The sequence below is a fragment of the Mytilus edulis genome, chromosome 1, assembly GCF_963676685.1.
Source record: "Mytilus edulis chromosome 1, xbMytEdul2.2, whole genome shotgun sequence".
NCBI classification, from domain to species: Eukaryota; Metazoa; Mollusca; class Bivalvia; order Mytilida; family Mytilidae; genus Mytilus; species Mytilus edulis.
In genome coordinates, this window is record NC_092344.1 from 49,020,607 (window position 1) to 49,040,006 (window position 19,400).

At 32.4% G+C, this 19,400-nt stretch overlaps 1 protein-coding gene across 15 annotated transcripts in view; it reads right to left on the reverse strand.

Moving 5' to 3' along the window:
• LOC139513204 (E3 ubiquitin-protein ligase HUWE1-like) overlaps positions 1-19,400 on the reverse strand; it is a 143,551-nt gene that overhangs the window by 62,524 nt on the left and 61,627 nt on the right. For all 15 annotated transcript variants that reach the window (XM_071301595.1, XM_071301579.1, XM_071301538.1 and 12 more), the window contains 6 exons: positions 17,687-17,802; positions 16,046-16,097; positions 15,447-15,576; positions 14,865-14,958; positions 7,544-7,784; positions 6,519-6,705 (listed from right to left, as the gene is read on the reverse strand). In XM_071301595.1, coding sequence (XP_071157696.1) covers positions 6,519-6,705; positions 7,544-7,784; positions 14,865-14,958; positions 15,447-15,576; positions 16,046-16,097; positions 17,687-17,802 — 820 coding nt within the window. The remainder of the gene's footprint in view (positions 1-6,518; positions 6,706-7,543; positions 7,785-14,864; positions 14,959-15,446; positions 15,577-16,045; positions 16,098-17,686; positions 17,803-19,400) is intronic.

Sequence of the window (19,400 nt, forward strand, 5' to 3'; positions counted from 1 at the left end):
TAATTTCAGAAATTCTGGCAATTCTAACTCTTTTATGTAGTTAGAATACACCATTAGTAGTTTGTATGTATTTAACTTGCTGAAAAGATATTTTGAAAATTTTACTTTGCCATGGTATTTTGACCCCCTTGCGGTATATTGAACCCCTACTCTAGACCTTTAATTTAAAGAAATCTGGCAAATCTAACTCTTTATGTATTTAGAATACACCAATAAGTAGTTTGTATGTATCAAACTTGCTGGAAAAGTTATTTTGAAAATTTTACTTTGCCATGGTATTTTGACCCCCCTGCGGTATATTGAACCCCTACTCCAGGCCTTTAATTTTAGAAATTCTGGCAATTCGAACTCTTTTATGTAGTTAGAATACACCAATAAGTAGTTTGTATGTATTTAACTTGCTGAAAAGATATTTTGAAAATTTTACTTTGCCATGGTATTTTGACCCCCTTGCGGTATATTGAACCCCCTTCTCTAGACCTTTAATTCATAAAAATTTGGCAATTTTAACTTTTTGGTGTAGTTGGAATACACCAATAAGTAGTTTGTATGTATTAAACTTGCTGGAAAAGATATTTTGAAAAATTTACTTTGCCATGGTATTTTGACTCTCCTGCGGTATATTGAGTCCCCTACTCTAGGCCTTTAATTTCAAAATTCTGGCAATTCTAAACTCTTTTATGTAGTAAGAATACACCAATCAGTGGTTTGTGTGTATTTAACTTGCTGGAAAAGATATTTTGAAAATTTTACTTTGCCATGGTATTTTGACCCCCCTGCGGTATATTGAACCCCTTCTCTAGACCTTTAATTTAAACAAATCGGGCAAATCTAACTCTTTTATGTATTTAGAATACACCAATAAGTAGTTTGTATGTACTAAACTTGCTGGAAAAGAAATTTTGAAAATTTTACTTTGCCATGGTATTTTGAACCCCTTGCGGTATATTGAACCCCTACTCTAGACCTTTAATTTAAAGAAATCTGGCAAACCTAACTCTTTTATGTATTTTGAATACACCAATAAGTAGTTTGTATGTACTAAACTTGCTGGAAAAGAAATTTTGAAAATTCTACTTTGCCATGGTATTTTGACCCCCCTGCGGTATATTGAACCCCTACTCTAGGCCTTTTATTTTAGAAATTCTGGCAATTCGAACTCTTTTATGTAGTTAGAATACACCAATAAGTAGTTTGTATGTATTTAACTTGCTGAAAAGATATTTTGAAAATTTTACTTTGCCATGGTATTTTGACCCCCTTGCGGTATATTGAACCCCCTTCTCTAGACCTTTAATTCATAAAAATTTGGCAATTCTAACTCTTTTATGTAGTTAGAATACACCAATAAGTAGTTTGTATGTATCAAACTTGCTGGAAAAGTTATTTTGAAAATTTTACTTTGCCATGGTATTTTGACCCCCCTGCGGTATATTGAACCCCCTTGTCTAGGCCTTTAATTTCAGAAATTCTGGCAATTCTAACTCTTTTATGTAGTTAGAATACACCATTAGTAGTTTGTATGTATTTAACTTGCTGAAAAGATATTTTGAAAATTTTACTTTGCCATGGTATTTTGACCCCCTTGCGGTATATTGAACCCCTACTCTAGACCTTTAATTTAAAGAAATCTGGCAAATCTAACTCTTTATGTATTTAGAATACACCAATAAGTAGTTTGTATGTATCAAACTTGCTGGAAAAGTTATTTTGAAAATTTTACTTTGCCATGGTATTTTGACCCCCCTGCGGTATATTGAACCCCTACTCCAGGCCTTTAATTTTAGAAATTCTGGCAATTCGAACTCTTTTATGTAGTTAGAATACACCAATAAGTAGTTTGTATGTATTTAACTTGCTGAAAAGATATTTTGAAAATTTTACTTTGCCATGGTATTTTGACCCCCTTGCAGTATATTGAACCCCTACTCTAGACCTTTAATTTAAAGAAATCTGGCAAATCTAACTCTTTTATGTATTTAGAATACACCAAGAAGTAGTTTGTATGTATCAAACTTGCTGGAAAAGTTATTTTGAAAATTTTACTTTGCCATGGTATTTTGACCCCCCTGCGGTATATTGAACCCCTACTCTAGGCCTTTAATTTTAGAAATTCTGGCAATTCGAACTCTTTTATGTAGTTAGAATACACCAATAAGTAGTTTGTATGTATTTAACTTGCTGAAAAGATATTTTGAAAATTTTACTTTGCCATGGTATTTTGACCCCCTTGCGGTATATTGAACCCCCTTCTCTAGACCTTTAATTCATAAAAATTTGGCAATTTTAACTCTTTGGTGTAGTTGGAATACACCAATAAGTAGTTTGTATGTATTAAACTTGCTGGAAAAGATATTTTGAAAAATTTACTTTGCCATGGTATTTTGACTCTCCTGCGGTATATTGAGTCCCCTACTCTAGGCCTTTAATTTCAAAATTCTGGCAATTCTAAACTCTTTTATGTAGTAAGAATACACCAATCAGTGGTTTGTGTGTATTTAACTTGCTGGAAAAGATATTTTGAAAATTTTACTTTGCCATGGTATTTTGACCCCCCTGCGGTATATTGAACCCCTTCTCTAGACCTTTAATTTAAACAAATCGGGCAAATCTAACTCTTTTATGTATTTAGAATACACCAATAAGTAGTTTGTATGTACTAAACTTGCTGGAAAAGAAATTTTGAAAATTTTACTTTGCCATGGTATTTTGAACCCCTTGCGGTATATTGAACCCCTACTCTAGACCTTTAATTTAAAGAAATCTGGCAAACCTAACTCTTTTATGTATTTAGAATACACCAATAAGTAGTTTGTATGTACTAAACTTGCTGGAAAAGAAATTTTGAAAATTCTACTTTGCCATGGTATTTTGACCCCCCTGCGGTATATTGAACCCCTACTCTAGGCCTTTTATTTTAGAAATTCTGGCAATTCGAACTCTTTTATGTAGTTAGAATACACCAATAAGTAGTTTGTATGTATTTAACTTGCTGAAAAGATATTTTGAAAATTTTACTTTGCCATGGTATTTTGACCCCCTTGCGGTATATTGAACCCCCTTCTCTAGACCTTTAATTCATAAAAATTTGGCAATTTTAACTCTTTGGTGTAGTTGGAATACACCAATAAGTAGTTTGTATGTATTAAACTTGCTGGAAAAGATATTTTGAAAATTTTACTTTGCCATGGTATTTTGACCCCCCTGCGCTATATTGAACCCCTACTCTAGGCCTTTTATTTTAGAAAATCTGGCAATTCTAAACTCTTTTATGTAGTAAGAATACACCAATCAGTGGTTTGTGTGTATTTAACTTGCTGGAAAAGATATTTTGAAAATTTTACTTTGCCATGGTATTTTGACCCCCCTGCGGTATATTGAACCCCTTCTCTAGACCTTTAATTTAAACAAATCGGGCAAATCTAACTCTTTTATGTATTTAGAATACACCAATAAGTAGTTTGTATGTACTAAACTTGCTGGAAAAGAAATTTTGAAAATTTTACTTTGCCATGGTATTTTGACCCCCTTGCGGTATATTGAACCCCTACTCTAGACCTTTAATTTAAAGAAATCTGGCAAATCTAACTCTTTTATGTATTTAGAATACACCAATAAGTAGTTTGTATGTACTAAACTTGCTGGAAAAGAAATTTTGAAAATTTTACTTTGCCATGGTATTTTGACCCCCCTGCGCTATATTGAACCCCTACTCTAGGCCTTTTATTTTAGAAATTCTGGCAATTTGAACTCTTTTATGTAGTAAGAAAACACCAATAAGTAGTTTGTATGTATTTAACTTGCTGGAAAAGTTATTTTGAAAATTTTACTTTGCCATGGTATTTTGACCCCCCTGGGCTATATTGAACTCCTACTCTAGGCCTTTTATTTAAGAAATTCTGGCAATTTGAACTCTTTTATGTAGTAAGAATACACCAATAAGTAGTTTGTATGTATTTAACTTGCTGGAAAAGTTATTTTGAAAATTTTACTTTGCCATGGTATTTTGACCCCCCTGCGGTATATTGAACCCCTACTCTAGGCCTTTAATTTTAGAAATTCTGGCAATTCCAACTGTTTTAAGAAGTTAGAATACAACAATAAGTAGTTTGTATTTATTAAACTTACTGGAAAAGATATTTTGAAAATTTTACTTTGCCATGGTATTTTGACCCCCCTGCGGTATATTGAACCCCTACTCTAGACCTTTAATTTAAACAAATCTGGCAAATCTAACTCTTCTATGTAGTAAGAATACACCAATAAGTAGTTTGTATGTATTTAACTTGCTGGAAAAGATATTTTGAAAATTTTACTTTGCCATGGTATTTTGACCCCCCTGCGGTATATTGAACCCCTACTCTAGGCCTTTGATTTTAGACATTCTGGCAATTCGAACTCTTTTATGTAGTTAGAATACACCAATAAGTAGTTTGTATGTATTTAACTTGCTGGAAAAGATATTTTAAAAATTTTACTTTGCCATGGTATTTTGACCCCCCTGCGGTAGATTGAACCCCCTTCTCTAGGCCTTTAATTTCAGAAATTCTGGCAATTTTAACTCTTTTATGAAGTAAGAATACAACAATAAGTAGTTTGTATTTATCAAACTTGCTGGAAAAGATATTTTGAAAATTTTACTTTGCCATGGTATTTTGACCCCGTTACGGTATATTGAACCCCTACTCTAGACCTTTAATTTCCAAAAATCTGGCAATTCTAACTCTTTTATGTAGTTACAATTCACCAATAAGTAGTTTGTATGTATTTAACTTGCTGGAAAAGATATTTTGAAAATTTTACTTTACCATGGTATTTTGACCCCCTCCCCCTTTTTTACCATGGAAAATCAAAACTACCCTTATATTTATATATACATATGTTCTAATTACAAATAATTAAATCATTCAAGCTACATATGGTCTAGTTATAATGTGTCAATAAGTATTTTGAATGACATTTTGTTGGTAAAGACTTCAGAGCACTTATACCAAGCAAAGATATTTCTTTTAATTAAGCATGGAAAATGTACCTCCCCTTCTTGTATGAATGATTTTTTAATCTATGATAAGCTTTAGAATAATGTAAAATGTTCTAATAATCATCTAGGATGAAAAAAACAGGGGGGTTCAATTTACCATGGGGGTTCAATTTTCCATACAGGGGGGGTTCAATTTACCATGGGGGGGTTCAATTTACCATAGCGGTATTTTGACCCCGGGGTCAATTTACCATGGGGTTCAAAATACCATATGACACCGGGTCACCGGACACAATTTTTAAACTAGATACCCGAATGATGATTGTGGCCAAGTTTGGTTTAATTTGCCCCAGTAGTTTCAGAGAAGAAGATTTTTGTAAAAGATAATTAAGATTTACGAAAAATGGTTAAAAATTGACTATAAAGGGCAATAACTTCTAAAGGGGTCAACAGACCATTTTGGTCATGTTGACTTATTTGTAGATCTTACTTTGCTGAACATTTTTGCTGTTTACAGTTTATCTATATCTATAATAATATTCAAGATAATAACCAAAAACAGCAAAATTTTCTCAAAATTACCAATTCAGGGGCAGCAACCTATAAACGGGTTGTTCGATTCATCTGAAAATTTCAGGGCAGATAGATCTTGACCTGATAAACAATTTTACCCCATGTCAGATTTGCTCTAAATGCTTTGGTTTTTGAGTTATAAGCCAAAAACTGCATTTTACCCCTATGTTCTATTTTTAGTCATGGCGGCCATCTTGGTTGGTTGGCCGTGTCACCGGACACAATTTTTAAACTAGATACCCTAATAATGATTTTGGCCATGTTTGGTTAAATTTGGCCCAGCAGTTTCAGAGGAGAAGATTTTTGTAAAAGTTAACGACGACGGACGCAGGACGACGGACGACGACGACGGACGACGACGGACGCCGGACGCCAAGTGATGAGAAAAGCTCACTTGGCCCTTCGGGCCAGGTGAGCTAAAAATGAATCAGGAAGAGGGACAGGAGGCACTCAAATTAAATAAATATTTATGGTTGTTGCATTTACCTTAAAATTACAAGTAAAATGAGCATTTTTATTTTATGAGTAGTCATGGTCTTATAAAAGTACCTCCTATGCATTTATGTATTGGAACAGCCCTTACTTAAAAAAAACATGTCACATTTAAGAATTATATCCTGCATTCAACCAACTATTGTAGAAATAACATGTATACAAATAAATTTTGGCTTTATTTGTACAAATAATGTCTTCTGTTACTCTGTTTCCATAATATAAATGGGCAAACAGTTATGTGAATATTTCTTTTTGGACAACTGTTCATTTTTGGGTTCTCTTCCTGGTCAGCATTTAAAATATTCTGTTTACTAAAATAACAAGATTGTGTTATTAAAATGAGGTGCAAGCTGTTAATCTGTATATCAGGAAATTTTGTGCATGTCAAATTTTCAATATCAATTTCAGGGGCCATATAGTGGCTCTTACTATACCTCCCCCTGTTTTTACATCTTGAATGTTTACAAACCTCGTTTAGCAGGTGGTGGTAAGGCTACCCGCAAGATAGATTTGACTACTTCTGTGAACAATTCAGGATGTCGACAGGCTGCTGGACCCAGGACTCTCAGGACATAATGTAATTCTTTGGAACCCATACTGCCCTGTGATACACCACTTGTACTGGAACCAGAGCCAGAAGTTACTTTCTTCACAACCTAAAATGAACAATTTCATAACTACAGTTGTGAAATTTATCAAAATTTTATTTCAGAGACAGTTTGTTCCATCTGAAATAATTCTGTTTAGCTACAAATACCAGGGTAGAATTTACAACAAACTTCTACCCAACGATGCCAATCACTACATTAATATAGCATTGTAAACAATCACATATGTCACATGACAAGACACAGATGAAGATACACAATGCATGGATGTTAAGTAAACCCATCAAATCTTAAATAACAAACTTAAATAGTAAAATATCAAAGCTTTTATGTCAGTCCAAACCATAATCAATGTAATTTGAAAAGCAATTTTAAGAGGATATTCTGGACATAAGCATGATCCACTATGTACCAGTTATTCATAAACAAATGTAACTCTCCCGAAGAAGATGATGTGTCACCTGCCATATCAAATAAACTAAGTTCATGCTTTTGTATAGGAAAAATCACTGACCTAAAGTTAAGAAAGTAGGTGCGTGAAAAAAGTTCAATTGTATTGATGTCTATCAAGCTGTTTTCAAGAAGTTGCAGATTAACAAAATGTGCATAAAACAAAGGAGACCACAAAAGTGATCCTTATTTGCTACTAGTGAAAACTTGATGCTTTCATCAGACAACCTAAAAAAATTTAACGATTCTTGTTCTATTTCATTTCATACTTTCTTATCTTTATTTTCCCAAGTGTTATACATGTTGAATGTTGGTAGTTTCATTATCCTAAAACAAAATCTTACTTGAAAATATAAAACTATAAAAAGTATTCACTTTCAACCATCTTCTAAGAAACTAATCCATAACAAATTATCTACAAAAACTTTGGACATACCTTCTCCATACAATATCTCAATGAATCTTTTTCTTCCATTACATGTCTGAATATTAACGTCACTAATGAAATAAATCCTTGGAAAGATGAGGATTGAGTAAGAGCAAGTAAAAGTCTGGGTCCACCTAAATCGGCAAACAATACGGCATATTTATGTTCTCTCGTCAGACGTAACACTAACCGAAGGGATGCATGTAAAGTATCTGCTTCTACAGGTATACCCACTAACACTACAACAGACCTGCAAAAAAAACCAAAAATATTATATAGATATCTTTACAACCTAAAATGAACAATTTCATAACTACTTGTGTCTATCAGAACTGTTCTGTGTTGAATTTATTAAATGTTTTTTTTTTTCAATCTGAGACAAGTTTTGTCTAGCTACAATACCAGGATAGAAATTACAACAAATTTCAACCCAACGATGCCAATCACTACATTAATATAGCATTGTAAACAATCACATATGTCACATTATAGACACAGATGAAGATACACAATGCATGAATGATAAGTATAACCCCATCAAAAACTTATATGATAAACTAAAATATCCCTCTATCCATTATATTACTCTTGAAATCAATATCTTCTATGTCTAGCTACAAATACCAGGATTGAAATTACCACAAACTTCTACCCAACGATGCCAATCACTACATTAATATAGCATTGTAAACAATCACATATGTCACATGACAAGACACAGATGAAGATACACAATACAATAAAAAGATATCATCATAATATTACAGCTTTTACATTAATGCTAGCAAGACAAATCTTTGTTTGGCTTGCTTGCTTTGTTTGTATCAATGTTTGCTCAAGCATGGTAATTAAGATAGGCGGGGCTTCAGCTTGTATACATCATACTTAAATTTTATTGGACGTTATGTTGGATGTTAAGGACACTAAATTTTAAAACATCACATGATACATATTCTCACATGTTTCCTTACCTGTAAATATACAATACAGACAGGATTCTACTTCGTCTAAATTATCTTCCTATTACACCAGTTCATTTTCACAATCGTAGAAACGGAAGACAACTTTTTTTTTCAGAGATCCAACTTAAAGACTGTCGTCAAGCACTTTTAGTAAAATAGCTATTCGAACACACCTACTCTGATTTTGTGATCCATTGGATTGGTATTTCACTTGACCCTATATTTCATCTTTTAGTACTGTGATTTTTTTTTATGTTATAAAGTCAACCTGTAGCTTTGCTATATAAAATGATAGCGAGATGATGCATCAAATACTCTTGTTTTGTACATTTTCAAGACAAAATATTCATCTCAAACACACCCTAACATAAAAAAGGTGCACTCGATTTTCTCTTTTCGATACAATTGTTTCCCATTTTAAAATATTTTCTTGAGTTGCATAATCGAAGGACAGACATGGAAATAACTGACTGAACTAATAGATTGATATTTTATAAAAACAGTCAATTAATGTTGAAGGCCAGTTTCTCAGCCTCATACAAGAAAAAAGTTTATATTTTTCTTTCATTGACAAACTATTGTATTTTTACAGGTGAGAATATTTGTCATGTGATGTTTTAAAATTAAGTGTCCTTAACCTCAGACGTCCGATACAATCTAAGTATGATGTATACAAGCTGAAGCCCCGCCTATCTTAATTATCATGCTTGAGCAAACACTGATACAAACAAAGCAAGCAAGCCAAACAAAGATTTGTCTTGCTAGCATTAATGTAAAAGCTGTAAAATTCTCTTCAACTTTGTGAAAGCTGGCTATATATTTTTTTATTTTTTATTTTATTCTTTTTTCTGTTTTGACCTCTTCAATCATTATAAACCAATCTTCTATGCCTAGCTACAAATACCAGGATAGAAATTACACCAAATTTATACCCAACGATGCCAATCACTTAATTAATATAGCATTGTAAACAATCACATATGTCACATTATAGACACGAATGAAGATACACAATGCATGAATGTAAAGTACAGTTTGGGTCCACCTAATTCAGCAAACAATACAGAATACCTTCTTTTTTCTAGCTGCAATGTTAAAAAAAAAACAAAAAAAACCTATCAACAGCTCGTCTCTATATAATTATTCACGACATACCTAGCAGACTACTGTAAAGATCAATACTCAGACCCAATATATTCAATAAATCTGACATAAGTACAAGAATTATACCACTATAATTCATCTAGTTTGAAAATTTAAAAACTGGAAGTTTACAAACTATTATCCAATACAAAATTTTAATCAGGGGGCAGATCTAATATTAGGCAATTCATACTTTTTAAACAACCTTTTTGTCTAGCAGTCCTGAATTTTAACTGAACTAGATATCATTGAGATGGGAGCCATCTCTGTGGGCCCCGCTGTGAATAATGTGCATTAAAAAATTATATCTTTACCATAGGACATGGGTTTGTCAACTGAAATCAAAGTTTTTGACCTTGACCTTTGACCTATGAAGTTGTAAATAAATTATGACACACCCTTTGGTGTTGGTTTATAAACATGTCAAGTATAAACTTTGAAATGATAAAGGTTCTCAAGATATAGAGCGGACACGATCTTTACCATAGGACATGGGGTTGTCAACTGAAACCAAAGTTTTTGACCTTGACCTTTGAACTAGGAAGTTGCACATAAATTATGACACACCCTTTGGTGTTGGTTTATATACATGTCAAGTATAAACTTTGAAATGATAACGGTTCTCAAGATATAGAGCGGACACAATCTTTACCATAGGACATGGGGTTGTCAACTGAAACCAAAGTTTTTGACCTTGAACTATGCCCTAGGCAGTCGTTCATAAATTATGACACACCCTCTGGTGTTGGTTCATATACATGTCAAGTATAAACTTTGAAATCATAACGGTTCTCAAGATATAGAGCGGACACGATCTTCACCACAGGACACAGGGTTGTCAACTGAAACCAAAGTTTTTTGACCTTGACCTTTGACCTAGGAAGTTGTACATACATCATGACACGCCCTCTGGTGGTGGTTAATAAACATGTAAAGTATAAAGTATGAAATCATAATGGTTCTCTAGATATGGAGCGGACACAAAGTGTTACGGACGGACGGACAGACGGACGGACGGACGGACGGACAGACTGATCATTATAGGGGACCGCCTTTGGCGGGACCCTAACAAACCCATTTTAGGTGATGGTGAATAACAATCAAAGAAAATAAGTCCAAAATTTCTTATGGATAATAAGATTTTAAGTGGGGCAGGGCAATATTATATTTTTCAAAACCTATATGGGAAATCTGATATTTTTCCTAATTTTAATGTCAAAAATTATCAATGTTCCCAACAATGGTTTCAGAATAATAAATTCAACAAGCAAGATTCAGTCATATGCTTGTCATTATAAAATTCATCACCTATGCATCATTTAACGCAGAACAACACAATAATTATCCAATCTTCAAATCAATAAATAAATTGCCTTTAAATAATATAGCTGTATAACAATATCAAGTATTTTGAGCTCTCTCCTAATTCCTTGTCCAATAAATTTATTTTTTTACAGCTTTTACATTAATGCTAGCAAGACAAATCTTTGTTTGCCTTGCTTGCTTTGTTTGTATCAATGTTTGCTCAAGCATGGCAATTAAGATAGGCGGGGCTTCAGCTTGTATAAATCATACTTAAATTTTATTGGACGTTATGTTTGAGGTTAAGGACACTAAATTTTAAAACATTACATGACAAATATTCTCACATATTTCCTCACCTGTAAAAATACAATAATTTGTCAATGAAAGAAAAATGTAAACTTTTTTCTTGGATGAGGCTGAGAAACTGGCCTTCAACATTGACCTAATATTGGTTTTTTTTTTATAACATTTAATGAATGGCTATTATCTATTTTGAATTTATTGAACCATAAAACTAATTTTTGACTCTTCACATTGAATAATCCGCGAAGCGGATTATGTAAAATGTGAAGAGTCAAAAATTAGTTTTATGGTTCAATAAAATCAAAATAAATTATTGCCATTCACTATAAATAAATTTCTCTCAAAAATAAGGCTCAAAGAACTTTTTATATTATTTATATTAACAATAATAACGTACACACATGTTGGCGTATGAATACACAACGTCAGAGTGGGTGTGTCGCCATCAAAATTGACAACATTGAAAATAAAACTAATAATTTTAACCAATCAGAAGATAGTAAAAACACCAAATTTATTTATATCAATTTATTAGTTCAGTCAGTTATTTCCATGTATGTCCTTCCATTATGTAACTCAAGAAAATATTCCAAAAAATGGGAAACAATTGTATCGAAAAGAGAAAATCGAGTGCACCTTTTTTATGTTAGGGTGTGTTTGAGATGAATATTTTGTCTGGACGTACAATGCAAGAGTATTTGATACATCATCTCGCTTCGGATGCTATCATTTTATATATCAAAGCTATACAGGTTGACTTTTTAACATAAAACAATCACAGTACTAAAAGATGAAATATAGGGGTCAAGTGAAATACCAATCCAATGGATCACAAAATCAGAGTAGGTTTGTTCGAATAGCTATTTTACTTAAAGTGCTTGACGACAGTCTTTAAGTTGGATCTTTGAAAAAAAATTGTCTTCCATTTCTACGATTGTGAAAATGAACTGGCGTAATGGGGAGATCATTTCTAAGAAGTAGAATCTTGTCTGTATTGTATATTTACAGGTAAGGAAACACATGAGAATATGTGTCATGTGATGTTTTAAAATTGAGTGTCCTTAACCTCAAACATAACGTCCAATTAAATTTAAGTATGATTTATACAAGCTGAAGCCCCGCCTATCTTAATTGCCATGCTTGAGCAAACACTGATACAAACAAAGCAAGCAAGCCAAACAAAGATTTGTCTTGCTAGCATTAATGTAAAAGCTGTAAAACCAAACAAATATCCTTTTTAGAATAACCATCAGAAATTCAACTAGTATTCATATACATTGAAGTCGCAGTCAGCTTCAGTATGTTATAAGATTGGAATTTAAAACTGTAGTACTCAGAACTAATTTATCAACATGCATAATTCAGTTATATGCTTGTCTATTTATAATTCATCATGGATTTATATACTAGACTGGGTCCTGTATTTGTCTTAGTGCACTACATCAAAATCTAACATGAAAACGTTTTACAGCTGATTGCATTGATTGTGTAGGTAAAGGAAATATTTTTGATAAGCTTGCTTGTTAGCTGAACCGTGAAGTCATCATTACAGCTTTTACATTAATGCTAGCAAGACAAATCTTTGTTTGGCTTGCTTGCTTTGTTTGTATCAATGTTTGCTCAAGCATGGCAATTAAGACAGGCGGGACTTCAGTTTGTATACATCATACTTAAATTTTATTGGACGTTATGTTTGAGGTTTAAAATAAGGACACTTAATTTTAAAACATTACATCACAAATATTTTCACATGTTTCCTTACCTGTAAAAAAACAATAATTGGTCAATGAAAGAGAAATATAAACTTTTTTCTTGTATGAGGCTGAGAAACTGGCCTTCCACAGTTTTGCGTCGAGTGCAAAAAAAGTTTATATTTTTATTAACTGTTATTTCAGTCATTTCCGTGTCTGCCCTTCCATTATGTGACTCAAGAAAAAAATCCAAAAAATGGGTAACAATTGTATTGAAAAGAGAAAATCGAGTGCACATTTTTATGTTAGGGTGTGTTTGAGATGAATATTTTGTCTTAAAAACATACAAAGCAAGAGTATTTGATACATCATCTCGCTTCAGATTCTATCATTTTTATATAGCAAAGCTACAGGTTGACTTTATAACATAAAAAAATCACAGTACTAAAAGATGAAATATATAGGTCGAGTGAAATACATATGTAATGAATCACAAAATCAGAGTAGGTGTGTTCGAAAAGCTTTTTTTTAATAAAAGTTATAGACGACAGTCTTTTAAGTTGGATGATGACAATACATATCTTCGAGAAAAAAAATATTATCTTCCATTTCTACGATTGTGAAAATGAATTGGCGTAATAGGGAGATAATTTTGACGAATGTATTGTATATTTACAGGTAAGGAAACATGTGAGAATAATTGTCATGTGATGTTTTAAAATTTAGTGTCCTTTACCTCAAACATAACGTCCAATAAAATTTAAGTATCATGATGTATACAAGCTGAAACCCCGCCTATCTTAATTGCCATGCTTGAGCAAACATTGATTCAAACAAAGCAAGCAAGCCAAACAAAGATTTGTCTTGCTAGCATTAATGTAAAAGCTGTAAGGTAGGTACACTACCCTCCTTTCCAAGTAGTCTAGTCCTACAGACAGATTGGTTATCTGTCAGACTAGTCTCCTCTTACAGGAGGGTAGTTTATCCTAGAAATTTAAACAGCCATTCATTTACTTATGTGTACAGGTTTATCTCTGCCTATTTATATTGTTTGCAGATGTCAATCTTTATAACAATGCTTTAGCAAACATTTAAACAAAACAAGCATGCAAGGCAACCAAAGTTTTACTCTACAAACAAAAGAAAATTAGCTGTAACAGAACTAATATGTCAACATGCATAATTCAGTCATATGCTTGTCAATTTATAATTCATCATGGATTTATGTAAACAACTGGGTCAAGTGTAGTTTCAGCATGATAGTGCACAAACTAACAACTTTTGTCTATTCTGTAGATGCATAGAACCACCCTACCTATTGACAATTTTAAGTGCATATGCATCTTGAATACCCCAGACAGAAAATAATACATTATCTTGTATGTTTCTTTAAGGAGAATTAAGGATTAGAATACAGATCTTAAGCTCTAATTTTGTTTCGATATATAATATAGACTACTGATTCTGTTTTTGTCCAGGTGTTCAAGTACATATTGTGGTATCAGCCTTTTTCTCTTAAAGGGAAAGTTTTTTTCGACCATGAAAATGTACCCTTAGATATATTGTAATGTATTATGGTTTAAAAAAAAATAAACTCAGAATTAGATATTCAACATGCATAATTCAGTTATATGCTTGTCTTTAAAATTCATCATTGAAACAAATATAAGTATTTCAGTATTTTGACAATTCAAGTCACTCGAATCAATAACAACCAATTCAAAAATTGTAACAGAGGTAACCTTTACTTGACTTTCATTAAGCATTCATTGAAAAGTAGGAGACACAATTATAACATAGTATTTCCCAAATTGTTCAAACATAACCAAAATTCATGGTGGTTGAAAGTAAGCAAGCAATACCTTTCATAGAAGTGCATTGTCAAGGGTTCAAAAGTACTTATAATCATTGAAAATATGAATTTACCTAATTATACTTGTTATGTGGTCATGATTTAAACCATTAACCACAGGTGGTATTTCTCTTTTCTTTTCTGTACTTTCTGTTTCCATTTTACTCTCTGGAAAATAAAATAACACATCAAATATTGCTCTTTCTTCAGCAAAATAATACATGTAATGTAAAAACAATTATAATCAATTCCACAGTTGTTTAAACTGATAATGATATCATTAAAAAGAATACAGATTTCAAAGTTGGATGAAAAGTTCTGAACTTCCTTTTCTAAAACAGTAAAGAACCATAACTGAACTCCCAAAAACAAGTGAAAATTGTTAAGAACAAACATAACCTTCTTTTCGTCAAAAATAAACCCAGCATATTAACATTTTAACAAGTTCAAGATTCTCATCTTATTTACTGAAACCTACATACAGTTCAGCATTTTTCAATCAATCAAGTGAGCTACAAACTCAAAACTAGAACTCCATTCTATCTTGACAAACAACATATTGTAATTTGAAAATGTGCAAGTGAATGATTCTACAATTTATTCTGCAGAAATGATTCAGAGTTTAATCCAACCACTATACTACCTAAACAACCTACCAGAACCAGATTCAACTGACAATATATCAAGGTTATTAGCAACTTTCTGTTCCTCCTTTGCCTGCTGTTTCTCCTCAAGTGAGGAAAGATTTAACATGATTGGTCGTCTGTTACCAGTTTCCTCATTAACCTACAAAGATATTCAAAAATATGAGTACAATCTTTCTGAATATTAGACTAAAATCATCAGTATACAAAGTTGGTATGTCACTTGATATATTTTTTTTTTTTACAATTAATTGATTTATTGATTGCTTTACCCATCTCTGACTGACAAATGAACAGTGGTAGTTGTTTGTTGCTCTGCATCATATTTGCTTTTGTTCAGTATTTTGTACATAAACTTAGGCTGTTAGCAATATATAGTTTGCTCATTGGAATTGTTTTACATTTGTCATTTCAGGGCCCTTTACAACTGACCATGCTAGATAGGTATTGCTCATTGTCGAAGACCAAACACTGACCTGTAGTTGTTAATTTATGTGTCATTTGGTCTCTTGTGGAGAGTTGTGTCACTGGAAATCATACCACATCTTCTTATTTCGAGAAGACATATTTAATTGAAGATTACTTAACAAATGATAATAAAGAACTCCTACCTGAACCATGGTGTTAAAATGAATTGTGTACCTTCTTCTTCCAGCTGAGAACCTGTTAATAAGATGATTTTTTTTTATCTTACATTTAAAATGGTATATTTTTACTGTGACATGCATTTTTGTTACAGAAGTATTATCTAAATCATGAACCCCTAAACAAACTTATATTTACAAAAGCATCTTCATTACAGGTAATTTTCGAAATCTGAGTAAGTTTTATACAGACATTAATGATTATCCTACTTTAGCTAAACAAGAGTGCACACGCTGAAATGTCTCGCCTTCTATACTAATCATTGATATTATGTTGATAGTCCTAAGTATAAAGCTAAGCTTTATTACAACTGTCACATAAACTTAACATTAACCAAGATAACTAAACAAAGACCAATGAACCTTGAAAAAGAGGTCCAGGTCAGATGAACCATGCCAGGCAGACAGGTACAGCTAACAATGCTTCTATACAACATATATAGTTGACACATTACTTATAGTTTAAGAAAAATAGACCAAAACACAAAAACTTAACACTGTGCAATGAACCGTGAAAATGTGGTCACGGTTAAATAAAAGATCATAAAATATTTCCATACACCAAATATAGTTGACCTATGGCATATAGTATTAGATAAAAAGACCAAAACTCAAAAACTTAACTTTGACCACTGAACCATGAAAATGAGGTCAAGGTCACATGACATCTGCCCGCTAGACATGTACACTTAACAATCATTCCATACAACAAATATAGTAGACCTATTGCATTAGTATGAGAAAAACAGACCAAAACACAAAAATTTAACTATAACCACTGAACCATGAAAATGAGGTCAATTTCAGATGACACCTGCCAGTTGGACATGTACACCTTACAGTCCTTCCATACACCGAATATACTAGCCCTATTGCTTATAGTATCTGAGATATGGACTTGACCACCAAAACTTAACCTTGTTCACTGATCCATGAAATGAGGTCGAGGTCAAGTGAAAACTGTCTGACAGACACGAGGACCTTGCAAGGTACGCACATATCAAATATAGTTATCCTATTACTTATAATAAGAGAGAATTCAACATTACAAAAAATTTGAACTTTTTTTTCAAGTGGTCACTGAACCATGAAAATGAGGTCAAGGACATTGGACATGTGACTAACGGAAACTTCGTAACATGAAGCATCTATATACAAAGTATGAAGCATCCAGGTCTTCCACCTTCTAAAATATAAAGCTTTTAAGAAGTGAGCTAACGCCGCCGCCGGATCACTATCCCTATGTCGAGCTTTCTGCAACAAAAGTTGCAGGCTCGACAAAAAAAATCATTATGAGTAATTTGTTGTTCATCTGGGCTTTCTTAATTAAAAAAAAATATTTAAAATTCATGTTTTGTTTGTGGTAAAAGATGACGAGATGGAAGTTTTTAACGACCTTAACTGGCTATACAGCCCTTGCACAGCGGCAAGTAAAAGATGTCTGCAGTGAAGCTTGATATAAATGTTTCAACTATTGAGCTTCATCATCTATTAAATTACCCGTCATAGAAAATGAAAAAAGAGAGATATGATATACACTATCTTGCTTGACAGTATAATTACCTGCATGACGAAAGCATTTAAGCTAGGCTATAGCCATGAACTTACCTAACATTGATTTCACCGGACTGATAAGCATCATCTATGGTTTTGTTATTAGGAAGACTATATTTACACCATCTACCGCTGCTGTCATCAAACCATTTCCATGTATGGCTATTTTGCTGAAAAACAAACAAAATATTATTTAAATATTATCTAAAAATTTAAAGAAATTGCAAATACAAACTTTAAAGTCTTTAAATTGACATGACGAGGGATGGGACCAATTACCTTTCCCATGTTAACAGACTTCAGCAAGACAACTAATAAAGTTTAATAATAGTGAATGTAGGATGTGGAATAAATCAGGAAGAAATGATTTCTAACTGAGGAATAAACAGCACTTTTATATAGCACCTTATACTAACTTCATTTGCAAAAGTACAAATGTGTTGAAAAAGAGGTGCACATAGTGAAACAATACAATTTTTGTTGTTGTATACATATAACCCAACACTCAGGAATGTGGTTGAAAATTTTAAAGAAATAATAAGCTTTATAAAAATACTAGGAACAGGTGGTTATTCCAAGGTTTCAAACAAGACTTAGGAGTGCATCAATAGGTGTTTACTCTTGATCTAAATAGGGAGAAGTGGTTTGTCTTAAAATTAAACAATGTGCTTGGTGCAGAAGTAGCAGATACCAACTTTAAAATCTTTAATGTGAACAACCAACAAGGTTTAATAGTGAATGTAGGATGTGGAATAAATCAGGAAGAAATGATTTCTAACTGAGGAATAAACATCACATTTATGTTGCACCTTATACTAACTTCATTTGCAAAAGTACAAATGTGTTGAAAAAGAGGTGCAGTTTGAACAGCCAAGTAATACATCACCTTAAATTAAAAGAACGGCTTTAGATCAATACTATCGTGTTCAAATCTTGCAGCGAACATCTAAAACTTGTATTTTTCCCGACAGAACAATATTTTGGCAAACAAATCTTATTAGAAGCAAAACAGTAGAAAATCTGATGCAAAAAATTCTTCATGTAACAATAACCCTAAATGCAGCTGGACAAGAAAGAATTGAAGAAATCATCAACTCCAGAAAAAAAATGTGCTCATTCTCTAGGTACTGATAACATTTCAGAGATTTCAAACCAAGGTACCAACTGCATCCATAGGTGATTCCTTCGTTTTATCTTTGCAAGAGGTAGTAAGTAATGTTAATATAAGAAATCATTGCAAAAACCCGAAAGTTTAAAAATGTAATATCAAGGCTAAGATAAACCTAATAGGTGATTAAACTGATATATTAATATTGGAATGGTTGAAGAATGTACATAGTAATATAGACAGAAGCTGGGAAAATGTAAAGCTTTGTCAGTTCAGAATGTAGGATCTAGTTTGCCCATAATATATAATCAAAGGATGTCATCTGGAAATTCACACACATTGGACAAGTGCTTAATTTAGGATTTGGCAGGGAAATCTTTTACTGTATTTTATTGCTTAATGAAGATCATTTAAATGTAAGCTGGGGAATAAATTAACAAGAAATGTATTTCTAGTTAAGGAATAACCAGCTTTTAATTTTGCACCCTCTACTAGCAAACTATTGAATATTTCAATAATGCTGAAAAAAAGGTGCTTCATATTCACTTTATAAAAGTGATTGTAGTGATATTTATTGCACAAATTGTTAGTTTAGTTTAAACATATTTATTTATAATGGATTGGGAAACAAGTTTCGCAACTTATATTAATCCCTTTACA